Source organism: Pimephales promelas, chromosome 3 (assembly GCF_988280905.1).
Source record: "Pimephales promelas chromosome 3, fPimPro1.hap1.1, whole genome shotgun sequence".
NCBI classification, from domain to species: Eukaryota; Metazoa; Chordata; class Actinopteri; order Cypriniformes; family Leuciscidae; genus Pimephales; species Pimephales promelas.
The window spans coordinates 35025513-35050201 of record NC_142771.1 but is presented as its reverse complement, the minus strand read 5'-3'; the positions used below and the strand labels follow the sequence as shown (position 1 = coordinate 35050201).

The following is a 24689-nucleotide window of genomic DNA, read 5'->3' as shown; positions in this document are numbered from 1 at the left end:
TGAGACCCCTGATGTAAATGTATTCGATCATATTTCAAAACTTGTTAGTGAGCATAATTATAAGGGCACTTCACAATGAGAATCTAAATTTGATTAGAAACAACTGCACCACACTGTCGGTTTTAGACTTGGTATTTTTCCTGATCCGTCAGATCTCATTCCCAACAAAACAAAATGGTCCAAAAAGGGCCATTTTATGAATATTAATGCTTGTGCTTTGGGAAAAGAAAAACTTCCTGTGGGCAGCAGAGCAACTAACTGACTCAAAAGACCACTAATACATCTATTGTTAAAGAGACAAAAACACGCACCAAAACAAGCTTATCAAAAATGAAGTATTTACTCTTTGTACACGCTGTGATCATTTCACTAAGCAAATACAAAGTCATTTATTTACAACGAGAAATTCTTTTTCAATCATTTCAATAGGCTTTGTTCAGAAATGGGCTCTAAACTGGTGGAGTTATAGTTGTTTTTCTCAGGGGGAGCCCCTGTTTTCACAGACTCGAAGCGGATGCCAGAAGGCCCCTCATGCTGGCGCATTCTTCTCCAAGGGAAGCAGAGAATGCGTTTGTAAGTGTTCCTTATGTCCTCGTCCCGAAACGAGTAGATGATGGGGTTCATTAGAGAGTTACACTCAGCCAGAACCAGGCAGTACTTCTCATATTTAAGAACCTCACATTCACTGCAACGGAGACCATCCAGTAAGAGAATCATTAGACCCGGCGTCCAACAGATCACAAAGGCTCCTGTAGAGAGAAAAAAAAAAAGCGTTGATGTGAAAACCACCGCAGCCTGCAAAGTGCAAACCAAATATTACAACACCATGTGAGACGCTTTATAGAGTAATTTTGAAATGAGACATTTCGCGACATACAAAGTGGAATTGTCACACACACACACGGACAAAGTTTCAAATGATTCGAACGTAATGTAAAATTGTCACAAACTAACAATGACCAATATTTTTGCCAGCATTTCATTTCTATTTATAAAGTTTAGGGTCAGTAAGATAAGATGAATACTTTTATTCAGCAAAGACGCGTTAAAGTTGATCAAAAGCGATGGTAAAAAAAAAAAGAACTAAAAATGAACATAAAAAATCTAAAAAAAATTCAATTAAATTTAAAAATATATTAAATTATAGAATAGTTGGTTAAAATTGATATTTAATAATGTAAAAAAAATGTATTATATATATATAATGCATTAAAAATGCTGTAAATACAGCCTCTAATAAATACAGCCTTGGTGAGCAGCATAAACACACACAATGTATGCAGCAATATGCTTAATCACACACACACACACACGCATATGATTTATGCAGCAAAATGTAATAAAATTATTAGTACATGTAGATATGAACATTAACCGAGATCAATAAATGCTGTAAAAATGTATAATAACTAATGCATTAAATAATGTTATACCATGGTATGGGTGAATACTCGATTCTGATTGGCTGCAGGGTGTCCGTTAAAAAGTGATAGAGGACACCTAGTAAAGTAGTTCTGGTGAAACTGCCTGTTTACCATTCGAAATGAATAAATAAATGCGCTGCCTACAACGGCTGTGTGAGTAACCATAGCAACAGGCAGTCACATGCTCTATCATCTAACGTTAGATATTATAGCCTAATACAACAATGAGCGACTTCGTGCTATTTCTTTTAACATTTATGGAGACTATGGCAACTTTGACGACTGGTATGCTGCTGAAGAAAGAAAAAATGTAAATAAAACGGAGAAAATTACACCGCTGCTGCTCTGCTCCATTGAACTCTATTGGTAACGACGTAACTTGCGACCATAGTTGGATAACGATGCTTTCGGGAAACGCACCCCTGAATGAGACCCTGCGGGAGTTTTACGCAGCTGTCCAGACAACCAAGGCAGGAGAAGGCTGAACGTTACAGCGTTTCAAGCCTAAGGAGCCTGAGGCAAATCCTCTCTTTGATCTGATTAATTTATTGCCCTTTATAACGTTAAGCGCAAATCGCTGGAGATCAGAGCTAATTGTTTTTTTATTGTTGTTTGATTAATTGTTTTATGTGTAATAAAAAAAAAAAACTATGCCTACCTTTGTGTTTCATGAAAAAAAAAATGCATTTGTGAAACTGAAGGGATACGAGCTAAGCGGACTATATATCCGGTTGCTAAATAAACAGTCAGGCAGGCAAGGCAAGTTATTATTTGTAAAAACTAGATTTAGCCTAATTAAAATATAAACTAATGTTTTATTTTGCAAGTGACCATGGTATAAGCGGGTTAATGCCCTCCGAGGTGTCCATTGTCAGGTTTTAATGGACTTCGGCGGAGGCAACCGTCCTCCGCTGCGCGTCGGCCGGTTTACGCCTCGCCGTCGTCCATTAAAACCTGACAATGGACACCTCGTCGGGCATTAACCCTTACTTATACCATGGTATGGGTGAATACTCGATTCTGATTGGCTGCAGGGTGTCCGTTAAAAAGTGATAGAGGACACCTAGTAAAGTAGTTCTGGTGAAACTGCCTGTTTACCATTCGAAATGAATAAATAAATGCGCTGCCTACAACGGCTGTGTGAGTAACCATAGCAACAGGCAGTCACATGCTCTATCATCTAACGTTAGATATTATAGCCTAATACAACAATGAGCGACTTCGTGCTATTTCTTTTAACATTTATGGAGACTATGGCAACTTTGACGACTGGTATGCTGCTGAAGAAAGAAAAAATGTAAATAAAACGGAGAAAATTACACCGCTGCTGCTCTGCTCCATTGAACTCTATTGGTAACGACGTAACTTGCGACCATAGTTGGATAACGATGCTTTCGGGAAACGCACCCCTGAATGAGACCCTGCGGGAGTTTTACGCAGCTGTCCAGACAACCAAGGCAGGAGAAGGCTGAACGTTACAGCGTTTCAAGCCTAAGGAGCCTGAGGCAAATCCTCTCTTTGATCTGATTAATTTATTGCCCTTTATAACGTTAAGCGCAAATCGCTGGAGATCAGAGCTAATTGTTTTTTTATTGTTGTTTGATTAATTGTTTTATGTGTAATAAAAAAAAAAACTATGCCTACCTTTGTGTTTCATGAAAAAAAAAATGCATTTGTGAAACTGAAGGGATACGAGCTAAGCGGACTATATATCCGGTTGCTAAATAAACAGTCAGGCAGGCAAGGCAAGTTATTATTTGTAAAAACTAGATTTAGCCTAATTAAAATATAAACTAATGTTTTATTTTGCAAGTGACCATGGTATAAGCGGGTTAATGCCCTCCGAGGTGTCCATTGTCAGGTTTTAATGGACTTCGGCGGAGGCAACCGTCCTCCGCTGCGCGTCGGCCGGTTTACGCCTCGCCGTCGTCCATTAAAACCTGACAATGGACACCTCGTCGGGCATTAACCCTTACTTAACAAAATTAACTCTTATTGTAACAAGAGAAGTAATATATTTTCCTTTACACTTTGAGTGTGTGCTCATATCATACACTTCTTAAGAAACATATTGAACAAAACATTTGTATTTATTAAGTGATTATCAGTGTTTTCTTAATTTATAAATATCACCACATGCTGTTTTACAACCTGAACTAATCTTTCCTTGTCTGGCTTTATATTTGAAGATATTTATTATAGACCATTTTATGTTACGTTTTTAATATAACTTCAAAATGTCATGTTGACTCCCAATTCAAGATACTCTTTAGAATATTTTCAACATATTTAATTATTCTTCAGAATAAGTGTGTAAATCATTCTCTACTATATCATATAAAGTATAGATTTCATTTGATTTTTATGGACACATCCTCAAAATAACACAATGTGTTAACACAACCTACAGCCTTAGGGCAACTTAAATAACCGATTCATGTTCTAGGTACAAAAACAAGCGAGTGCTTGACAAGCAAACCGGTTTGGTTAACTTGTTTTGGGGGTTGACAGACTTGTTTGTCCTAAAAACAAGTTAACAGTACTCCTACTACAGTTAGAGATACCAACAACAACAACAAAAAAAGGTTTTAGGAGAGTTTCACTCAGATGGAGTAATCTCCCGAAGCCTACACAAGAGTCAAGGCCTTACCCAGAATCATGGACATGGTCTTCATGAGGCTGATAACGGTCTGGTTGTGCGTGGGCAGATCCGTGTGAGGCGACATCAGCCGATTCCGGCGGCGGACGTAGATGAAGATGTGCGTGTAGACGGCCACCATGATGAAGAAGGCCAGGAGGTTGAGGACGGCCCAGAACACCAAGAAGCTGCGGGAATACAGTGGCGCTACCGTGGAGCAGGTCGACAGGTCACAAACACAGTTCCAGCCCATGGTGGGCACCAGACCCATGACCACGGCCACCAACCAGATGAACACGATCAGCATCACCACACGCCACTTGGTCATGGTGCTGTGCAGCTGCATGGTGAAGATGGTCTGGTGGCGCTCCACCGCCACAGCCAGCAGGTTGACCACAGAGGCGGTCAGGCTCATGTTGATCAAGGCCCCGCGGACGAACCACTCTTTGATGGACAACTTGATGGTCCACGGCCCCGTGTGGAACACTAGGTAGAAATACGAGATGCCGGCGAAGAGGTCAGCGGCGGCCATGTTCCCAAGTAAGTAATAAATGGGAAAGTGGAACTGTCGGTTAATGATTACGGCCGTTATGACCAACATATTTGCCAGGATAATAAAGATGCAAATCGGGAGCCCGAGACCGACCACCACATAGTCGTGCGCGCGCCAGTCAGCGCTGATGTTCTTGCCAGTCTTGTTGTAGAAGTAGTACACAGGATTGTCATAAGCCTCGCAGGTAGAGTTGAACAGCATTATTAGAGACATTCATTCATTCATGTAAATCCCTTGAGCTGTTCAGTTGTCGCCAGTTTGGCCAGTTCTCCCTGATGCTGTAGTCCTAAAGATGCGACTAGCCACCATTTGAAATTGTGCTTTTACATGTCAAAAGTGTGCCAATGTTGCTGCTTACAAGGCGTGTCTTTTATTGTTTTCCAACCCTAAAACACAGGAAGCATGAGGACAGCATCGTTATTTGTCCGTACAAGTCCAAGACAAGTGGAAAAGTTAATCTTTAACCAGGGGAAATGATGGTAACCAGATTAACATTGGACACGCGAGCACTAACAAATGTAAACATTAAAAATTAACCGCAAAGTAAACGTTTGGCCCCATTACAATCACAATTACTCAAATTTAAGCCTACTTATCGAATCGGTTTTAGAGAACGGGAAGTAAAACTGGTTGCGGTTAATGAGATGTTTAGTGAAACCTAGACGCCGACATGTCTTGCAGAAACACGCGGAATTTATTGGCCCCTGCAGCGTTAACTTAGCCTACACTGTACAGTTTGGCTTTGTTGTCACTAGGCACAAAAACAACTACTACTTTCTTCTAAAACAACATTAGAGAAACACACTTACCGTTGCCAAAGTTTCAGAGCAAACAAAGAAAAGACACATAACAGCAGCTGTGTGTCGATGTTTTGGCACTCGCCGCCGGAAACGCTCATCTGGCGGAGGAGTTCGATGAGAAATCTTGATCTTCGAGAGGAACAAGAGAAGACTGAGATCTGCAGATCAGATCACACCTCCCTTAAGCCTGATTTGACGGAATCACTGCCCCAAGACCCAATGAACACGAGACTATTGTTCAAAACCTTTGACGACAGGTTTAGAAACCAGATAGTGGATTCATTTCCCAGAATTTTGCAAGACAGCGTGTATGGCAAGCCGTTTTTATAATTATTCATAACAATTATGGCTTATCATGTCACGCTCGTGTTACAGTGTCGATCTTAACGTTTTTATTAGGGTAAAACAAGGCACATCTTGTTTTAAAATAAAAATGAGCTTTTTATTAATCCCTAAATGATTGGATAAAAATATTGATGTTTTTATTGAACATTGATGGAGTAACAGTTTGTGTGAAAATAAATCATAAAAGGGGGTTGTTTGTTTAAAAGTATTTACCCAAAAACTTAAAGGAGTAGTTCACTTTTAAAAAAAAAACTTTTGCTGATAATTTACTCACCCCCATGTAATGTCCATCTATAGTCGAAAAGAATAAAGGTTTTTGATGAAAACATTCCAGGATTTTCTCCATATAGCCTAATGCACTTCAATGGGAACCAATCAAATGAGAGTTTCAGTGCAGCTTCAAAGGGCTTTAAACGATTCCAGACGATGAATAAGGGTCTTATTTAGCGAAACGATCGCTCATTTAAAAAATAAATAACAAAGTTTAAGTTTTATAAGCTCAAATGCTCGCCTTGCTCTGTTCTGTGATGAGCGTTCGTGACTCTCCTGTTCGAACTCGTTCATCAAAATGAACGAATCTTTTTCCGAGTCATGACTCGAAGGGTCCTAGCCCTAGATAAGACCCTTATTCATAGTCTGGTGTCGTTTAAAGCCCTTTGAAGCTGCACCGAAACTCATTTGGACCTTGAACCGTTTGGTTCCCAATGACGTCCATTATATGAAGAAAATGCTGTAATGTTTTCATCAAAAACCTTAATTTCTTTTCGACTGAAAAAAGAGAGACATGGACATCTTGGATGACATGGGGGTGAGTAAATTATCAGCAAAAGTTTTTTTAAAAGTGAACTACTCCTTTAAATGAATACTTGTTCAAAATAATTACTTTAGCGAAGTTTGTACAATTTTCTGTTCATTTTGATAAAAAAAATAATTCATTTTTGTTCAATATATTGATGCTAAAATATGTTGATTTAAAATAAATAAATAAACAAAAAGATTCTGAAAGAATCTACAAGATCCCATAATAATTTAACACCCGTTTTACCATGTCATGTCAACAAGTGGAAAAGTCATTTAGCTGTTATTATCATGTTAACTATTGTGCGTCAGTTTCGCCCCAACAGCAAGGCCACCTTTTACACCAAATCCCATCGTTTTACATATTCCTCTTTTATTGAAAAACTGTTGATTCTGAAAAACTGAAAATCATTAAGACATGTGTCTCAAAATATATTCAATAAGTTCATTTCATTTGCTACTTAAACCTACAACACAACAAATTAGCACAGAATCCACTTTGCACTGCTGTCTGCGATCGCGTCAAGGATCCGCCAAATTTCCATGTGCATCATGAAAAGCATCTAGTGGTTTAAAGGAAAATCAAATCAAAGGCGCCCTTTACCCCATTGCGCCTTTAGTTCCACTGTGCCCTACAAATTGACTAGTCACTAGACAGTATAACATATTTACTACACTGAAATGAATAGTTGATATCTGAACCACAGATCCTCAGAATTCAATAAACAAATCCACTACTTGCTACCAGTAAAAACTGAATGTTACTTAACAGGATACTTCTGGATTAAGCTTTGTAGTAGAAAACCTGTTTTTCAAATTACCATGCTTTTTACCCTCATATCCCCCTGAGAGGAGAGAATTATGTATTTTTTTGTCTAGAAAAAATCCTCAGATGACGCAAAAAACGTCGGAGGATTTTTTGTCCAGAGGCTAAAGACTACAGTCAGTAGGGGCTGTCCCGCATGTTCTCAACCCGCCCATAGAGGGTGTGATCTCACTCACATAATGAACACATAGTGTCAGACATCTTTTTTTGGAAGCTAAGCTAGCAGGCTCTTGTTCTGTGGAGAAAACAGAGTAGTAGGGGTTACCATCCTCTTTTTCCCAGACATGTCCGGCCGTTAGACTGTAGAACGCAAAAGCCGAATCCCGGACATTTTAGGCGATCTCGAATTCCCGGGCAGACTCGGAAATCACAGAAACTCACTAGTAGCCTAGACTTGTTGTTTACCTACTGCGCTCTGTTACCGGTAGGCGTGGCCTCCAAGGGCAGCAAAGCAAGTGCATTCTGGGAGTTGTTGTCTTTCATCCACATAAGCCAAAAATGGCTTTTCTCAGTCTAAAAATCTCCAAATTCATTTCTTCTAAATGACCCATTTTAAATACACATTCATCTCTCCAGAGGTGAAGTATACCTTTAACTTATAAGTATTTGGATAGTGACTACAAGCTACTTTTATACTGTTATATGGCTTGCCACATGAGGTGAGTACATAACGAAAGTCACAGAGAAATTGATTTCACAATAATCACTGTAGGACTTCACAACAAAATGAATTTTTATTTACAATTATTTTCTAGACGAAACAGAAAACGAAAGCACACAAAAAAGGTCAATTTAGTAGAATGTCCTGCTCAGACTGTCTGGCTCCAAATCATCATAAAACCATCATATAAGTACCATAAAAGTCTTACAAAAGTAATCTGTATGACACATGCACTATAATCAACGTCTTCCAAAGCAATATTTTATGTGTGAAACAAACTTAAAGTTTGAGCAATCAATTAAAATAAATGTTAACGATGACAGACTAAAATGGCCTTTAAAGAATCTCAACTGTATTGTGCAACAAAGGTTTCTGTTTTTAACTGTGATAATCATAATCATATGCAGTATGCATCATCCTCAAGAATCTGGGTTTATTGGCATCACTAATGCTGAGATAATTAAACACATTGAGAAGTTAACATGCCGTCCAAAACTCACATACTAAAAAAACAAAAAAACGGGACAAGCATATCAGGCATTTTGATGTGGTTAAACTGTATTTAGTCACATTCAATTGTAGGAAGTGACAAGCTACATAGGCTATTTTTGATAACTCCGTTGGATTTTCAGTTAAAGAAAAAGGAAAGACGCTATGGCATAGTTATGATATATTATAATATATACCATCCTTGATGTCCTCATTTGTCAAAGAGTCACATAAAATGCATTATTATATATTCGTAGTTTCAAATATTTACCGATTGTAGAACATACATTTCCTCCCTTACCTTTGTTTATTTAATTAATAAAAGGCAAATCAGTCTAAAGCCACATAGTTTTTTTTTTCAGTGAAAATCTGAAACCTTGTCGGAGAAAAAAGAAAAATTTGTCATTGCGCCAAGTGATCCAAAGGCAATCAATGAGTGTGTTTTATGATGTCTTTTTCCAGAACAAAGTCCCATATGAGTTTGTTGACTATCTCAGGTTGATCCTGCTGAAGCCAGTGCCTGCATTCGGGAATCGTGTGAATGACGACGGGACCCCTTACGTAAGCCCTCGTTCCACCGGACATACCCTCCACCAGTATATTGTCTGCCTCACCCCAAATTAACATTCAGGGCCCACCAACTTCTTGATGCTTGTACAGAGTGTTACTGTAGAAAGACAGGTACACAGTAACCACTTCAAGCAATGCACTGCAGTATAAGCTCAAGTGTGCTGGAAGTGTGCTGTGTTTTAAACCTGAGGAGAGAGCGGAAGTAGCTCAGAGGGGCTGTGAGACCTCCAGCTGGGACTCCGTCAGTCTGCTGGCTTTGTTCTTGATGCCCACGTTCGTGCCACAAAATAGACCTCGAACCAACTATGCACAGTGTTGGAGAAAGTTACTTTATAAGCATTATATTAAGTTACTCCCTTAAAAAAGTAACTAGTTACTTTTTAAAAAGTAACTAATAGTTACTTTTTATGGAAAGTAATGCGTTACAATACTTTCGCATTATATTTTCTCATTTGGGCTGGGTTTGCTTGTTTGTTTTTATTTTTAAAAGTAAATGTAAAGGACCAAAAGTTACCAAAAGTACAAAAAAAGGAAATGAAAATGTAGGTCTTTACAGTAGAGGGCGCTGCTCAAACAAACCTTTCTGGGTCACAGAAGAATAGGGCGCAGTAAAAGAAATTCAACTCTATTACTTCAGCAATGAAAACAAAAAGATGAAACCCAAATGTCATGTAAATCCGAAGTCATTTTAGCTTATTCGTATGGTTGAATTGGATCATCGAAGACATTGGATTAAATACATGAAGTATTTTTGTATTATTTACATCTTTAAAGGGATAGTTCACTTTGAAATTATTTTTTTGATATATTTTAGCTTACCTCAAGGGCATCCAAGATGTAGGTGTCTTTGTTTCCACAGTATTTTCAATTTTGATATTTTTTAGGTCAAACCGTTCGTGTCTGTCAGTCATATAATGGAGGTCTATGGTCACCACCTCAAAGAGCATGCACAGAGAAGTCCAAATTAAACATGATTTAATGACTCGTAAATGTAAGTACACATTGATGGCCTAAGACACGAAACGAGCGGTTTGTGTGAGAAAACAAACAGTATTTATATCATATACCACAGCCACAAACCGCTGTGGTTATAAGGGAATAGGGACCCTCAGATCACTTGAACATGACTGTGGTTACAAGAGGTTACAAATACTGTTCGTTTTCTCACACAAACCACTCATTTCGTGTCTTAGTCCATCAATGTGTACTTCCATTTACGAGTCATTAAATCATGTTTAATTTGGACTTCTCTGTGCATGCTCTTTGAGGTGGTGACCATAGACCTCCATTATATGACTGACAGACACGAACGGTTTGACCTAAAAATATCAAAATTGAAAATAGTGCAGAAACAAAGACACCTACATCTTGGATGCCCTTGAGGCAAGCTAAAATATATCAAAAAATTAATTTCAAAGTGAACTATCCCTTTAATAGTAATATTCTGAGTTTTTCATTCATTTTGAGGAATACTGAATTCTGTTTTCTGAAAACACAGAACTTGTGTTAATTATGTGAAAATGTAACATATTAAGTTGAAAATTCAAAAGCAATGCATTCTTTTACTGGTTACTTGGAAAAAAAAACGGATTATAACTCGCATTACTTATAATGAGTTACCCCCACATGACGGAAACCAGCTGTAACTATAGGTGCGTTCCATTCGACAGGGTCCCTACGCAGTGTTCACTGCTCCCTACTCCCTGAACACGGTATATCATTTGAAGTGGACTTCACTGACTTCCTGTGAAGTGATGTATCGATGTTCCCTTATTCCCTATGCAGTTTGCAGTGCCCTTCGAACTGAACATGTTCGTTCCCTTCGAATTGGAATCTCACTAAGGATGGCGAAATACCCTGTGAAGTCCACTTCGCAGTCCATTTACAGTCGAATGGAATGCACCTCCTGAGACTGGGGATAGGAAGTGAACCCAGAACGTGTATTTAGTGTTTCCTGTTGAAAGAAGTGTCGAGACATAAGCAGAAACTGTTAACCACAGAGTCAAGCCGTTTGAGCATCAAGAGTAAAGGTTAAAAGTTTTCACACCTTAAAATATTCAAGAGACAAAACAAATTCGGGCAGCAGCGGTAACTGTTCAAAGAAACATACATGTCCTGAGCGCAGCAGCTGAGATTGTCTTCTCAAAACTGCATCTGGGTTTCACAGAAAGAAGTATAAATGGCCTGTAACCACATTTCAATTTCACTTCAGATTCAGAGTCAAAGCAGTACTTAGAAAAAGAAGTGAAACAATGACCTGTCTGGGATACCCAGCCATGAGGCAGGGTGAGGGGCGTTCATGACGATGAGGAGCTGCACCATGTCGGGCCGCTCCAGTGCAAAATGCCATGCCAGCATCCCACCCCAGTCATGGCCCACCAAGATACATCTCGTGTGACCTGTGAGTTAACAAATCCCAAAGGCAGTTTATTTCTCACACTGTGATCAGTGTTGGGTGTAACTAATTACTAAGTAATTACTGTAATTTCATTACTTTTCCCTTGAAAATGTAAAGTAAGGGATTACTCTTCATTTATCTGTAATTTAATTACAGTTACTTCTGATGTAATTTAGGTAAATACTATATATAGATCAATCTGATCTCACAGCGATCCGTATGCATTTTATGAGGAATCTAAATATGACGACTGCACTCGTACAAATTCGTATGAATTATCGTAAAATATGTAGGCTATGAAAAAAGTGTGAAATGTCATGAGATCAGACATAAAACAATAGTGGGTTTAACATTAAAATGTAGCCTATTGTCTGATGCTAAAAAAGTATGTTTTTATAATGTAACCTTCTCCACCATGGTCAGTTTAGGGATAATTCATGCAATTTTATTATTTATTTGAAAGAATTAAAACAGATTCATGTCTATCCTTGTATTTTTCAGCTGGTTGAGATTGATATGGGATTTTGAAAGTAATTAGTAATTAAAAGTAATTACATACTTTTTAGAGAGAGTAATTAGTAGGCTACGGTAATCTAATTACACTGTTGAAGAGGTTTAGTTACTAATTAATTACTTTTTTAGAGTAACTTACCCAACACTGACTGTGATTTAGTCAGGCCTACCCAATTCATCGATGGTGTCTCTGATGTCATGAGTGTCTCCAGTGAGTATTCCTCCAGCCGGTCTGGTGCGTCCGACTCTCCACAGCCGCGCAGATCTAGCGCCACCGTGTGGTAATGACTGCTGAATTCATTTATTTGGTAGCGCCATGAAGAAGTACCTGCAGGTCACACTGATACCCTAGAACACACAAACTCGCTACACTAGTGCTCAAATGAAACTATTTCTATTTGTAATGTTTTTTGAAATAAGTGTCTTATGCTCATTATGCATTCATTTGATCAAAAATACAGATAAAAACTGCCATATTATGAAATATAACCACAATTTAAAATAGTGGATTATAAAACTTGACTTAATCATCTGATTGGATCTCCTTCCTGCATCAATTATGATGTAATAAAAGAATAAAGACATGTATATTTTAACCTATAAGCACAGCCAGACAGTATCGGAGTACATTTACTTGAGTACAGTATTTAGTAGTTCACTTTTTAAAAAAAACTTTTGCTGATAATTTACTCACCCCCATGTCATCCAAGATGTCCACGTCTTTCTTTCTTCAGTCGAAAATAAATAAAGGTTTTTGATGAAAACGTTCCAGGGGACTTCATTGGGAACCAAATTGTTCAAGGTCCAAATGAGTTTCAGTGCAGCTTCAAAGGGTTTTAAACGACTCCAGGCGATGAATAAGGGTCTTATCAAGGACCCTTCGAGTCATGATTCGAAAAAAGATTCGTTTGAACTGGAGAGTCACAAACGCTCATCACAGAACAGAGCAAGACGAGCATTTGAGCTTATAAAACTTAAACTTTTTTATTTTATTTTTTTAAATGAGCGATTGTGTCGCTTGATAAGACCCTTATTCATCGTCTGGAGTCGTTTAAAGCCCTTTGAAGCTGCACTGAAACTCTCATTTGGACCTTGAACCGTTTGGTTCCCATTGAAGTCCATTATATGGAGAAAATCCTCGAATGTTTTCATCAAAAACCTTAATTTCTTTTCGACTGAAGAAAGAAAGACATGGACATCTTGGATGACATGGGGGTGAGTAAATTATCAGCAAAAGTTTTTTCATCTGCAAAACATTTTTCATAAATCCATATAGGACGTTTCTGTATATGTAAGCACTGTGGCAGTAGTAATGCAATATTTAGAAAATGTACTCTTGATACTCAATACTTTTAAAAACAATTACTTCAGTACTTTTACTCAAGTAGACACCTGACTGTAGTACTTTTACGTACTGGAGTAAAATTCAGCAAGGGGTACCTTTTCCTCAAGTAGCTAATTAAGCTGTGTACTCAGTCCGCCCATAAGAAAACAATATGTAGAAAACACTTTACAAAAGTGATTACAGCAGCATATGTACAATTGTAAATAAGCAGAAAGGGAAAATGAATTTGTAACTAAAGGAGACCCCAGAAAGCCTCTAATGCTGTTTCTTCATGGATTCCCAGAGAACTGGTGACTTCTTGTGAAAAGTGGTGACTTACTGGTGACTAATGAAACCTCAAGCCTGAGCTCTGAAACGTAAAGAAAGACCAAAAGAAGTTACAAAACGTTATTTGATAGTAAAGAAAGAAAGACATAATTTGGTGAAAGATGGCAATATTGCCATTTGACATAGACTGTAACATCACAGGGCTTGTGTGTCCCGTTAAAAACAAAGGAATGTGAAATATATAGTGAACGCCGTGTTCTCTTTTTAAACACAGGTGGCGCAAGAACACAAGATATTCGTTCATTCACCTCTCATTACGACCTCGTACAGATTACGTTGTTTTATGTTTTTAAAGGCATCAGATAAATTGTTGTTCACATTTGTTCATTATGAATCATCTCACCCTGCCCTTCAGATATGCATGGTGACCAAGTGCAGGGTCTTGGAGGCAGTCTGGGGGTTTCTTTCGGATGGTCCATTGAAAAGTTCTAGATGGATCCCTAAATCCAGTTCAGGCAATTCGGAACAAAAATCAAACAAGCAGTGATTCCAGTTGTGCCATACACAACGATATAATACACCAAAGAGAGAATCCATAAACTTAGCCGAGTTGGTAATAAAAGCAAGTCCATCAAAGAATGGCTCATGGTGATTACTCTGAGACATGTCAAAGAAAGCACAGGCTCGGTGTTGCAACTGTCCCTCGAGCCGAGGGTCTTAAGTTCAGCTTTTAAAATACACAACATGTGACTGTGTGGAAACAACTGTGACTGTCGCTGAGCTATTTTTGTAACACAAAAAAAATTGTCTGGGAGCTTGACTTGTGCGTGAACCGGAAGTTGTGACCTACTTCACTTCAGGATTATGATGTATAATGGAATATAATGAGAGAAGTGCATGAGTTTCGCGTTTGGAATAGACTGAAAAGTTCTAAAAGTTCCATTTCGTTCCATTCAGCTCGCTGTCAGTGTTCCCTGCATTCTGAATCTGACTGACAGTTGGAGGAATGTTCTACACACACACAAACAGGCCATCAAACTGACGTCATCAGCGGAGGACGGCCCTTCTAGAGGGGACGTAGCCAGAGCCATATGGCTATTGAGATATATTATACATATCTCTATATATTATACATATCTCTCTCCATGACTCTGGACATAGCCTTCCTTTTCAGATTTTGTTCAAAGATTACAAACAGATATCTCTTGGGATAAAGCATGGAAATTACCAAATAAGTTTTGTGTCAATAACAAAATTAAAGAAATGTCTTACAAAATACTTTACAGAATTTATACTGCTAAACATGTTTTGGAAAGATTTAATCTTAATATTTCGTATACGTGTGAATTCTGTGCACTAGAGAAAGAAACAATTTTACATTTGTTTTTTTCACTGTATTTACTCAAGATTATTTTGGAAAGATTTAGAAACCTTTATAACTGAAGTGTATGATGGAAATTTGTGTTTTTGATGTGGCAGAGAGACAATTTGGAATGTAAAGAACAGCATATTATACAGTTATTTATTTTATTAGGAAGATACCACATAAAAAAGAAGTGGGCTCAAGGTAAACCAAATTTTCCACATTTTATAAATGACTTTAAATTATAGGTACATCTTTTGGAACAAACTAAAAACAAAAAAGCAATGAAAACATGTAATGCTTAAAACACTTGATTTTATGTAATTTTCTATTTATTTATTTTTCTCTCTTTTTGGCAGTGAATGTAATATTGTGAATATGTGATACCTCTGTTCTTAAGGCATTGAATAAAAAAAAAACAACTATAAACTTCCAACTAAAAATTATAAAAAAAAGATTACAAACACAATTTGTGTTTGTGTGTGTGTGTGTGTGTGTGTGTGTGTGGGGGGGGGGGGGCAACGGTTAATTTAGAAGTAAATGCCTGTATTTGTTGTCAAGTTGACATAGAGACAACTGATCAACTTTTTTTTCTTTTTACTTGTGTTTCTTTAAATATTTTTTGGGGAACATATGTCTTGTTGGTTGAATCAAAGATTCATTCACTGCCCACTTTTGCTAGGAAACATATTATCCTTGGAATGCTGTTAGACAAGAAAATAAATGCATTTTTTATCAATGTAATGTTGGTTCTGGGCAAATTTTTCTGTCATTAATGCAAATGTATGAAGACGAAACCTTATTTTTCTGTATCTAAAAGAGACTTGATTTGTAATTTCTTAAAAAGGCCCAGAAGAGACTCATTACAAGAGACCTTGATCTCTTATACGATTAATATATTAAACTGATATGTGCCTTGCTTAATAAACATTTTCCCGTATTTACCAATGCCATTGTAGATGTATATTCTGTTTTTCTTCTGTTCGTGGTGTTAAAAATGTGTGTGTGAATCAACTTCATCACAAGACTAGTAATGTGCATCAACGAAGTAAAAGTGCATGACATTTAAGGGCAAATTCCTTGCAATTAAAGTTCCTGGCTTTAATTGCAAGACACTATATAATGTAGCCTACCAACATATTAATGAAGTCATGTAGTTTTGTACCAATAGCCTAACTCTATTATTATTATTATTATTATTATTAAAACATTATTAAAACATTTAATACTGGCTATTATTAAAACATAAGGCTATTATAACATAAACTCAACTTCTCCTTATAAAAATGATCGTAGGTGTTATTTACCATAAATGTTAATCTATAAACAACATAGGCTACTTAATATTAAAGTATACTAATATAATACCACAAAATAAACTGAATAAACCCCAAACAAACTTTTCTCCACTGAGTAAGAAAGTGTTCTTATTTGTTCTCTTTCTCTGTCTCGTGGTGTGTTCACTTATGAGTCTCAGTGCCAATTTCATAATCCATTGTAGCCTATAGGCTACACATTACGCCATGTTCCTACTCCGTAAATAATAAATGCACGTCCTTAAAGTGACAGTTCTCCCAAAAATGAATTTTCTCACCCTCAAGTTTTTCGAAACCTGTCTGAATTTATTTCTTCACTTGAACAGAAAATAAGATATTTTTAAGAATATGGGTACACAAACAATGATGGTTGACCATCGACTTCAACAGTCAATGGGGTCCATCAACTGTTTGGGTTAAACAGAAGAAACAAAATTCATAGAGGTTTGGAACAATATGAGCGTGAGTAGCCTAAATGATGACAGAAATTTCATTTTTGGGTGAACTACCACTTTAAATGGGTTTTCTATGTTACGACACATTTCAGTGGAGGCCAAAATCAGTCAGAGCTGTAAAATGAATATTTATATATATACAGGTAACGCTTAATATTTTTAATATTTCATAAAATGAATAATATAATTACTAAAGGTATTTTAGAGCGGATGTGTTTTTTATTTAAATATTTATATTAGCACATATTTTATTGTTCTCGTTACTTCAGAGAGTGTTTAAATGACACCGATCAAAGGGCAAACGGAAGAGATCGGACTTGAGAGGGGTTTTAGGTGATCTTTCACACGTGTGACAGACAGGAGCGCTCGCTGTCCTCCCACGTCCTGTGCGTCCTCCGCGCGCATGACGTCACCGACGTCTCGAGCTGTTTGTTCTGGATTGTGGGAGAGAAAGAGCCCGCGCGCCCTCACAACAAAATAAAGAAGGTAAATAAACAAGCAGCCTTTACACTTATGCAAAGCAATTATATTTTATTAACGGTCCCGGCATGTGCTGCGTCCTTTCGTGTAACGGTCAAGCGCGCTAATCAGCGCTGAAATGATTGTCTGGTGCGCGCGCGGTGAAAGCGGCCTGTGTGTCGCCGAATGCTAACGCTAGCTGCTAGGAAAGACAAACTCATTCATGACAACGGGTCAGTCTGGATATCATTTTGCTCTTGGGCTCGTTGCATGTGTGTTTTAGCGTTGAATTACTACACCTACATCGCGTGTGCGTCAAAGAAAGCGAGTAATGCAGGGCCCCGAGGTTGTTTATTAGCATTAGGCCGTTGGCTGGTTGAAGCTAGCACAGCATCGCATCCCTGCTCTGCGCAGCTTCGCTAAAATCTCACGTTTCCCTGTACGGGAATGCTTGTGGATTTAACGTAGAATTGTACGAGAATGTACGTACACTGACGCACGGTCAGATTAATTAACTCGGGGTTCATTTGATCTACGCTCGTTTCAAGCGTCTGACATTGACAGATGTGTATTAATGTGGACCGTGGTTGTTTCACGCTTTTGGTCTGGGGTGAGAGTGTGTGTTTTGATCGTGTGCACACACACACACACATTGAGATACGTGCACGACACCGGACGAGTCCGTGTCACACACCGCTAGCATTGATAGCGGGTCGGAGGAAATATGTGGCTTATTTTAATGCTTTTAAGGCCTATTAGAGTGCCGTAACCTCATTAAACCCTCCTAGTAAATGTTTTAATTCGACATGAACTCGTTTAACGTTAATATAACAGCATGGCCTCGGTGTTTAGCCACTTTGCGTGTTAAGGACTCATCCGAGCTGCCCGCAGTCGCCATTTTGTATTTGCTTCTCAGTCAGTGTAACGGAGAAACACACAACCTGGCTTTACGTTTACTTGAAAATGTGAGCGAGTCAATTGACATTTGAATTAGATTTTTACGTGGTTGGTGGTAACATTATTATTCTTATAGTAAAGTGTGTTTTGTTTAAAACGGTGTCGATGATAGAGCTCTTGTCAGTCGCGTTATTAGCCGCGCAGCGCTTTCGGTTTGCCCTCAGAGTCAGTGAATCTTCAGATTTTGTTGCAGAAATATAATTTAAATGATTATTGCGCGGTTTAGATATTCTGAATATTAAATGCAGCCAGTAAACACACTTTGTTAAACATGTAAACTTGTGTGAAGAGCAAATATTTGTGGTATGTTTGTTTACTGACATCATAGCTCTGTGATTGACAGCTATGACTGACAGGTTGCCTTGCGTGATTTGCTTTTGTGTTCGGGTGTGATTTTAGTTACTTGGTAATTTTGGTCGCTTATTAAAGGCACCATGAAATCAAAAACGACTTTTTTATGGGATATTGCAAAGAAAAATAATAATAATTTATTAATGCACACATTTTTTTTTTTAATTTATGTATCCTGGTAATCTATAATCGAAATAACTTGCAACTATATCTTTTCTCTGATGACTTGTTTACTGGCACTAGTGCGGAACAACCCATCACTCACACAAGATCACAGCAATAGCAAACCACAATGATTCATTCAATTCCTGATGGATAATATCAAGTCGTGTTTTTTTTTATTTTTAGTTTGTTTGGGGAGCCGTTTCACTCGGATATGCGTCACAATGGGGAAGAAAATACTATTGCATCTTCAATTTCATGCTGATTTAAAGTGATTTTTGGGAGTAATTTTTATCACTTTGAAGTCGAAGAAATGTGACTTCTCCACTGTAATCACTAATCAATCATGAAATGGAGGTGCTATTTACGTAGTTCAAGTACTTAAATATCTACTTATCTCAAACTGAGCTTGTTGAAGGGCCATTGTCCTTCAGTTTGGCTTTAACTCGCCTGCCTGGAAGTGTCTAATCTTGAAGACCTTGATTAGCTGGATCAGGTGTGTTTATTAGGGTCGTTGGAGCTAGGCCGGTCACAATAACTTCTTTTTGTTGAGTGATTATATTGTTACTGAAATAGTTGCGATAAACAATATTGTCATTTTAAGACCACTTCATGCCCCTTAATATATAATCATAATAAAACAACACTAATACAAGTAGGCCTACACAAGTTCAAATTTCTCCCTTTTAAAAAAAAATTAAGAATATTTAGATACTGGTCTTGCTCTTGCACATGTTTACATAGAAAAACAATGGAAAAACGTGTTCTCTATGAAGTGGTGAAAGTGCTCTGTTTCGCGCTGTCAGGTTTATATTTGCACCAGAACAGTGGATGCTGGTTTTAAAACTGAGTGAATTTACCGTCTGTTATTGTCAGTAAAACATTATAGTACCTCGAATGACATCTGTCAGTGTCCTCTCTGTGTATGAAGGAGCTGCCTGAGCCCCGCTTTTGCCTCCAACATGGAGAGCTGATAATATGACAGAGGTAGCGCAGTCCACAAAATATTGGTGACGTTAATTTTTATGTAAACAATGGTCATTGTATTTGTGTCACCAAAAATTAGTCAGGTCCACAGAATTTGGCATTGAGTCAAACACACAAACTCACTCTTCATTTAAATATTCAAAGCATCAAGGGGAAAATGACAAGTCAAAGTAGCTTTGCAGTGTTATGGATTACTTTTTGTGATCAGCCAAATGTGAGACCTCCTATGAACAGTGTCAACCAGCCCCCTGACAAAACACCCCTATCATGAGCCTCTTTCGCACTGGGTATTTCTAGGAATGAGCCGCCAGAATGGTTCTCCGAGAACTAAGTGTTCCCATAGGGCCATTTTCCTGGTTGTAGGATTTCTGAAGTGACGTAAAGGCAAGTTCACACTACATGATTGTAAAACGTCGGGCTGGACTGTGCGGTTCACACTACATGACTTGCTCTCAGTGAAATCGGGAGTGTTCAAGTTGTTTAGCCGTTCACACGACACAACGTGATTGATCCACAACAGGAGGTAACTCATTATACGAGTTGAAAACGCACTACATAGAGATACAACCACGATCGGATGATAAGAGCAAATCATTTGTGACTCTAATGAGAGCTGTTTCAGTACTATGGTACGGTCTAAATCCTGAAAATAAGTTGACAACAACTCTGTCACCCAACGATTCTATCTTGTCTACAAACCACGCAATGATTTGCTCTGAGAAAAAAATGCAAAAAAAGAAAAAATAAGATTTACCCTGTGACCTCAACCCATGCCTTGCTCTGATTTGCTGTAGCTCATGATATCAATGAGGTTGAAGTCGTGTGATAGCTCTGGATATCTAGCATGCTAGATTTTTTTTCTGGTCTCTGTGACGCGTCTGTGAGCGTCTTCGCTGCGTTGTTGGCTCTTTCATACTAACAGATTGGCAAGCGTTCACAGGGCTCCAGACTAACTTTACTAGGAGCGCTGTTGCCCTGACTGAAAATTTTAGGAGCGCAAGCAGAAAATTTAGGGGCACACCTTAAATCAGCTTGCAATGCAATTATTCTAATTTCCCCCAAAATAACTGTAATACTGACATTCTTTAATAATAAATACACTTAACATTATGATATGCTGTTTTATTTTAAATTCACAGGGCTCCAGACCCAAATTTGAAAGCAGCACCTCCTCAAATGAGAACTCGCACCAAGTTCTATAAAAAAAAAATAAAAAATAAATCTGGTAGCACTGGGGCTGATAATAAATCACTAAGCTTAATTTAGGGTGTAGTCCATGATATTAACTTTAGTTATTATTATCATTCATAATGTGTTAATATAAATTTTAAAAAAAGTAGTGAAACATGTATATGGATTGAAAAGAGCCAATAAACATGAATATTTTTCATATTCAATACATTTACAATGGTATTATTATTATTTTTTTTAAATAAATGTTTAAATAAGAGTTTTCCAACATCTCAAAATTTTTCGTTTTAGGACAAACTTTAAAAAATACAAAAAAATAAAACATTTATATATGATATTATAATTATAGTATTGAAGTGCTGGAAAAAGATGTGTAGTAGGCTACTTGTAAGTTTGACTATTTCTTCCACATTATCATATTTATGGTTGGTTAAGTTACTACGTTAGCCTAAATCTAATGGTAAATGTTGCTGATCTGTGGACTGAAAGCCTTCTATAAGTGTTTCTCCTGGTTTCCACGTCAGCGCTGTGTGATCTGATATCTATGGTTTATAACGGAGTGTTTCTCACTGGATCTCGTAGTGAGGATGTTATTAATTCTGAGGTGAATTCAATTGATTTCTTCGCTGGATCTCCTTGTAACAGTGTTGCGTGATCGAAATCGGCCCGCGACTGGCAAGTCTGGGGCTTTATTTTACTGTCAGAGGTTCGGGTCGCTGCTGCTGCTCCATGGTCGTAATTTAGGCCAGCCCGTTCTCATCCTTTAACGTCATATAGAACGCTATATGCAAAAACGGTGTATTACTACGCACATGGCACCCTTTATCGTTAATATAACACGCGAACCCAAGACGTCATAAATCCTTTAGCGTGAATATGACACGCACACCCTACCCCACTCCTAAACTTAGCCCTCACAGCGCGTGTTATATTAACGATAACTAGGGTTGGGTATCGTTTGAATTTGAACGATTCTGATTCCTTGTTTCGATTCCGGTTCCTAACGATTCTCGATTTCGTTTCTTTTAAGAGGCAGGGTCAAAAAAGTTTAGCTAACCTTGCTAACCAACGGTCTTTCTGAAGGAAATACTCCTTCTGTCACAAATACTTGTCACAAATTTTGCATTTTGCCGAGATTTCGTTAATTTTTAGAAAAGTGAAGCCGCACTTTGGACCGCCGACGTAAGCTACTCATGTTTGACTCGCGCGGTTATGCCAAGACTTCCGGTAGACGCTTCTTCGTTGGTGTTGTTCAGCGGTTTCTTCTTCCGCTCGGCGGACTGTGAATATCGAAACTAGGAATTGAAATTTTAACTTTTGAACGATTCCGGGAAAAACGAAAAGTTAGTCCCGGTTCCAATCGATACTCGATACCCAACCCTAATGATAACGGGTGCCATGTGCGTAGTATAGCGCCGTTTTTGCATATAGCGTTCTATATGACGTTAAAGGATGAGAATGCGTTGTGTAGGCCTATGAGTAGCGTATTTACGTTCCACTTTCATTTTGTTTGCATTCGCTGCTAGGTAACGACTAACGAGTCGATCGATAGATCGCTTGTTGCTCAGACGCACATTACTACTTCACTTTGCTGAAATGAAAATAGCGGCAGTAGGACGTCTGACGTAGTCAGGCTAGACGCACATAGCAGGTTGTGATATTTGTCTCCGTCTCCTTCCCACTGACGTTTACGCGCGCTATTCTTGTCACGGATTCATTGACGCGCCGCTTCCACGCTTAACCATGCGTTTAACGTGTGGCAAATTTACTGATCGCGCATGTGCGACTGGATATAAAATTCAGTCACACACTCTCAAATTTTGGTCGCAGTCTGGAGCCCTGGTTCATCGTCCACTAATCCCCCTCGATTTGCACACGATAACACCCTGACCTGTCGGCGAGCTCAACGATTTGCAAATCAGGCTTAAAATCCTGTAGTGTGAACTTGACTTAAGCCGCGCTTATGACTTTTATTTTGACTGCGCTGTGTTCCCATTCTCGGTCAACCACTAGTTTAATTGACTGACTTTAGTATAACTAACACACAGGGACGGTAACCTCTGTACCTTTCATACTCATAGGCTGAGTGTCTGTACATCGCCCTTAGGCAGCATGAAGTGCAGCGAGATAGCAGGGGAGAGGTCAGGCTAGGGGATAAACACAAACAGCATTAGACGTGTCTTAATGTACACATGACTCTAGGTCAGTGTTTTTTGCTTGGTTGTAACGTTACGGTGATCTTGTAGAGTTCTGCACACTCCTCTCTCTGTGTGTTTGTGTGTGTGTGTGTGTGCAGGTCTGGTTGTTTTTCCTGCTCGTGGTTTTTGTTGCCATAGAAACTCCATCTTTGGCCTCATTTAGGATGTGACCTCTGCTCTGAATGAGGGGAACAGGAGTGAATGGATTGGAGAAGAGAAACAGAAATTTCCTTATCTGTGTTTCTTTCTTTCGTTGCATTGTACATCAGAAATGCCAAGTTATCCCGTATTTGATGGCATTTAGTATCACTGAGACACTATTACAGTTTTTGTTTTATTTCTTTTTATTGTTGTAGTTTAATATTTAGTTTTCTGTTTTGGTAATTTTGTGTCTGTCATTTTTTTCAGTTATTGTTTTTTTTTTTTTTAAATCTAGTTTTTGTTAGTGCTAAGCATATTGGAAAACTGTTGCGATATATTTTGTTTTTCCACACGATATGTATTCTGATAGGGCTGGGTATCGATTCACATTTCAATTTCGATTCGATTTCGATTCGCAAGCTCTCAGTTCGATTCGATTCTCGATTCGATTTTCGATTCTCGATTCCTGATTTGATTCTTGATTCAACTATAATGAAGATGTAATAAAAATCCTATATTTATAATTTATAAAAAAGAACAGTGGACATAAGTTTACTAGTGGTTAATTAATACAAGAAAATTAAGAGCCATAAACCTGTATATAAAACTCTTTTTATTTTAGGTACACTAAATGCATACAAAGATTTTGATGCAATATGCAAAAAAGAGTCGCACAGTCGCACAGAACAGTCGCACAGCTTGATCAAACAGTATCATGTTATTTTATGTTTAAGATAGATAAATATATAAATATTTAGACATTTTTTACATTGATCTTACCTAAATGTTAATGTATTTTTTTTGTTAAGAGTTTATGTATGGATGCTTGATTTCAATCTTTGAATTAAATTGAAAAAAGTAGCACAAATAAATACAATAGAATAAAGACAAAAATTAAGAGACATTTTGGGGTAGTTTTTTGGGTATGTCAGAAATACTACAGAAAATGACTAAAGTAATCCAATGTAAAATAACACTGGATAGTCTTTTTAGTCCAGACTGAATTAAATACAAAGGCTATTAATTCTGATTGCTTACAATTATTACTATATTCTGTTGTTATGACAACAGAATTAATGACTGACACAAATGGCTGCGTTCACTTTAAGAACTAGTGCGCGAATCCATTACTGTTTCATAAACTTTCTGTCACACACGTTTAATGCTAATTTAAGACATTACCGACTGTCTTTAGGAGGTTACTCACCAAGACTAGAGTTTTGACATAATGTCGCGTGTTTTAACTGTTAAAGTGATATAATCCAGGGATAAAACTTTTGTTTCTAGCGAGCTGTTTGTGAGGCAGATTTAGGCTGTAACGTTACTGTGCACGCAGTGAGACATCTCTGAGAGTGCGCGAGCACGGGATAGTTTAACATTGCTTGTAAAACTTAAAAAGACGTGAAAATGATAAACGTTAGTTACGATCATAGGTTACGATGCAATGCTGGCCCGATTGTTAAGTGAATATTCTGTCATGTC

The 24689-nt window shown here is 37.9% G+C and overlaps 3 protein-coding genes across 3 annotated transcripts in view; 1 reads left to right on the top strand and 2 right to left on the bottom strand.

The window, feature by feature from the left end:
• Positions 1 to 321: 321 nt before the first annotated feature.
• On the bottom strand, positions 322 to 5570 carry lpar2a (lysophosphatidic acid receptor 2a). Its single transcript, XM_039687817.2, has 3 exons — positions 5425 to 5570; positions 4075 to 5001; positions 322 to 749 (listed from the first exon to the last, which is right to left on the bottom strand). The coding sequence occupies exons 2-3, from the start codon at positions 4826 to 4828 to the stop codon at positions 418 to 420; spliced, it is 1086 nt and encodes a 361-aa protein (XP_039543751.2). The 5' UTR covers positions 4829 to 5001; positions 5425 to 5570; the 3' UTR covers positions 322 to 417.
• Positions 5571 to 8099: 2529 nt separating this feature from the next.
• Positions 8100 to 13942, bottom strand: unm_sa33314 (un-named sa33314). The gene is made up of 6 exons (XM_089128040.1): positions 13936 to 13942; positions 12155 to 12343; positions 11375 to 11503; positions 11215 to 11258; positions 9290 to 9407; positions 8100 to 9201 (listed from the first exon to the last, which is right to left on the bottom strand). Exons 1-5 carry the CDS (start codon positions 13940 to 13942, stop codon positions 9312 to 9314), a joined length of 465 nt encoding a protein of 154 aa, XP_088984166.1. The 3' UTR covers positions 8100 to 9201; positions 9290 to 9311.
• Positions 13943 to 17115: 3173 nt separating this feature from the next.
• The window catches only part of brd4 (bromodomain containing 4), a 76086-nt gene continuing 68512 nt past the window's right edge, over positions 17116 to 24689 (top strand). The window contains exon 1 of the mRNA XM_039685692.2: positions 17116 to 17247. The gene's annotated coding sequence lies outside the window, so the exon portion shown is untranslated. The remainder of the gene's footprint in view (positions 17248 to 24689) is intronic.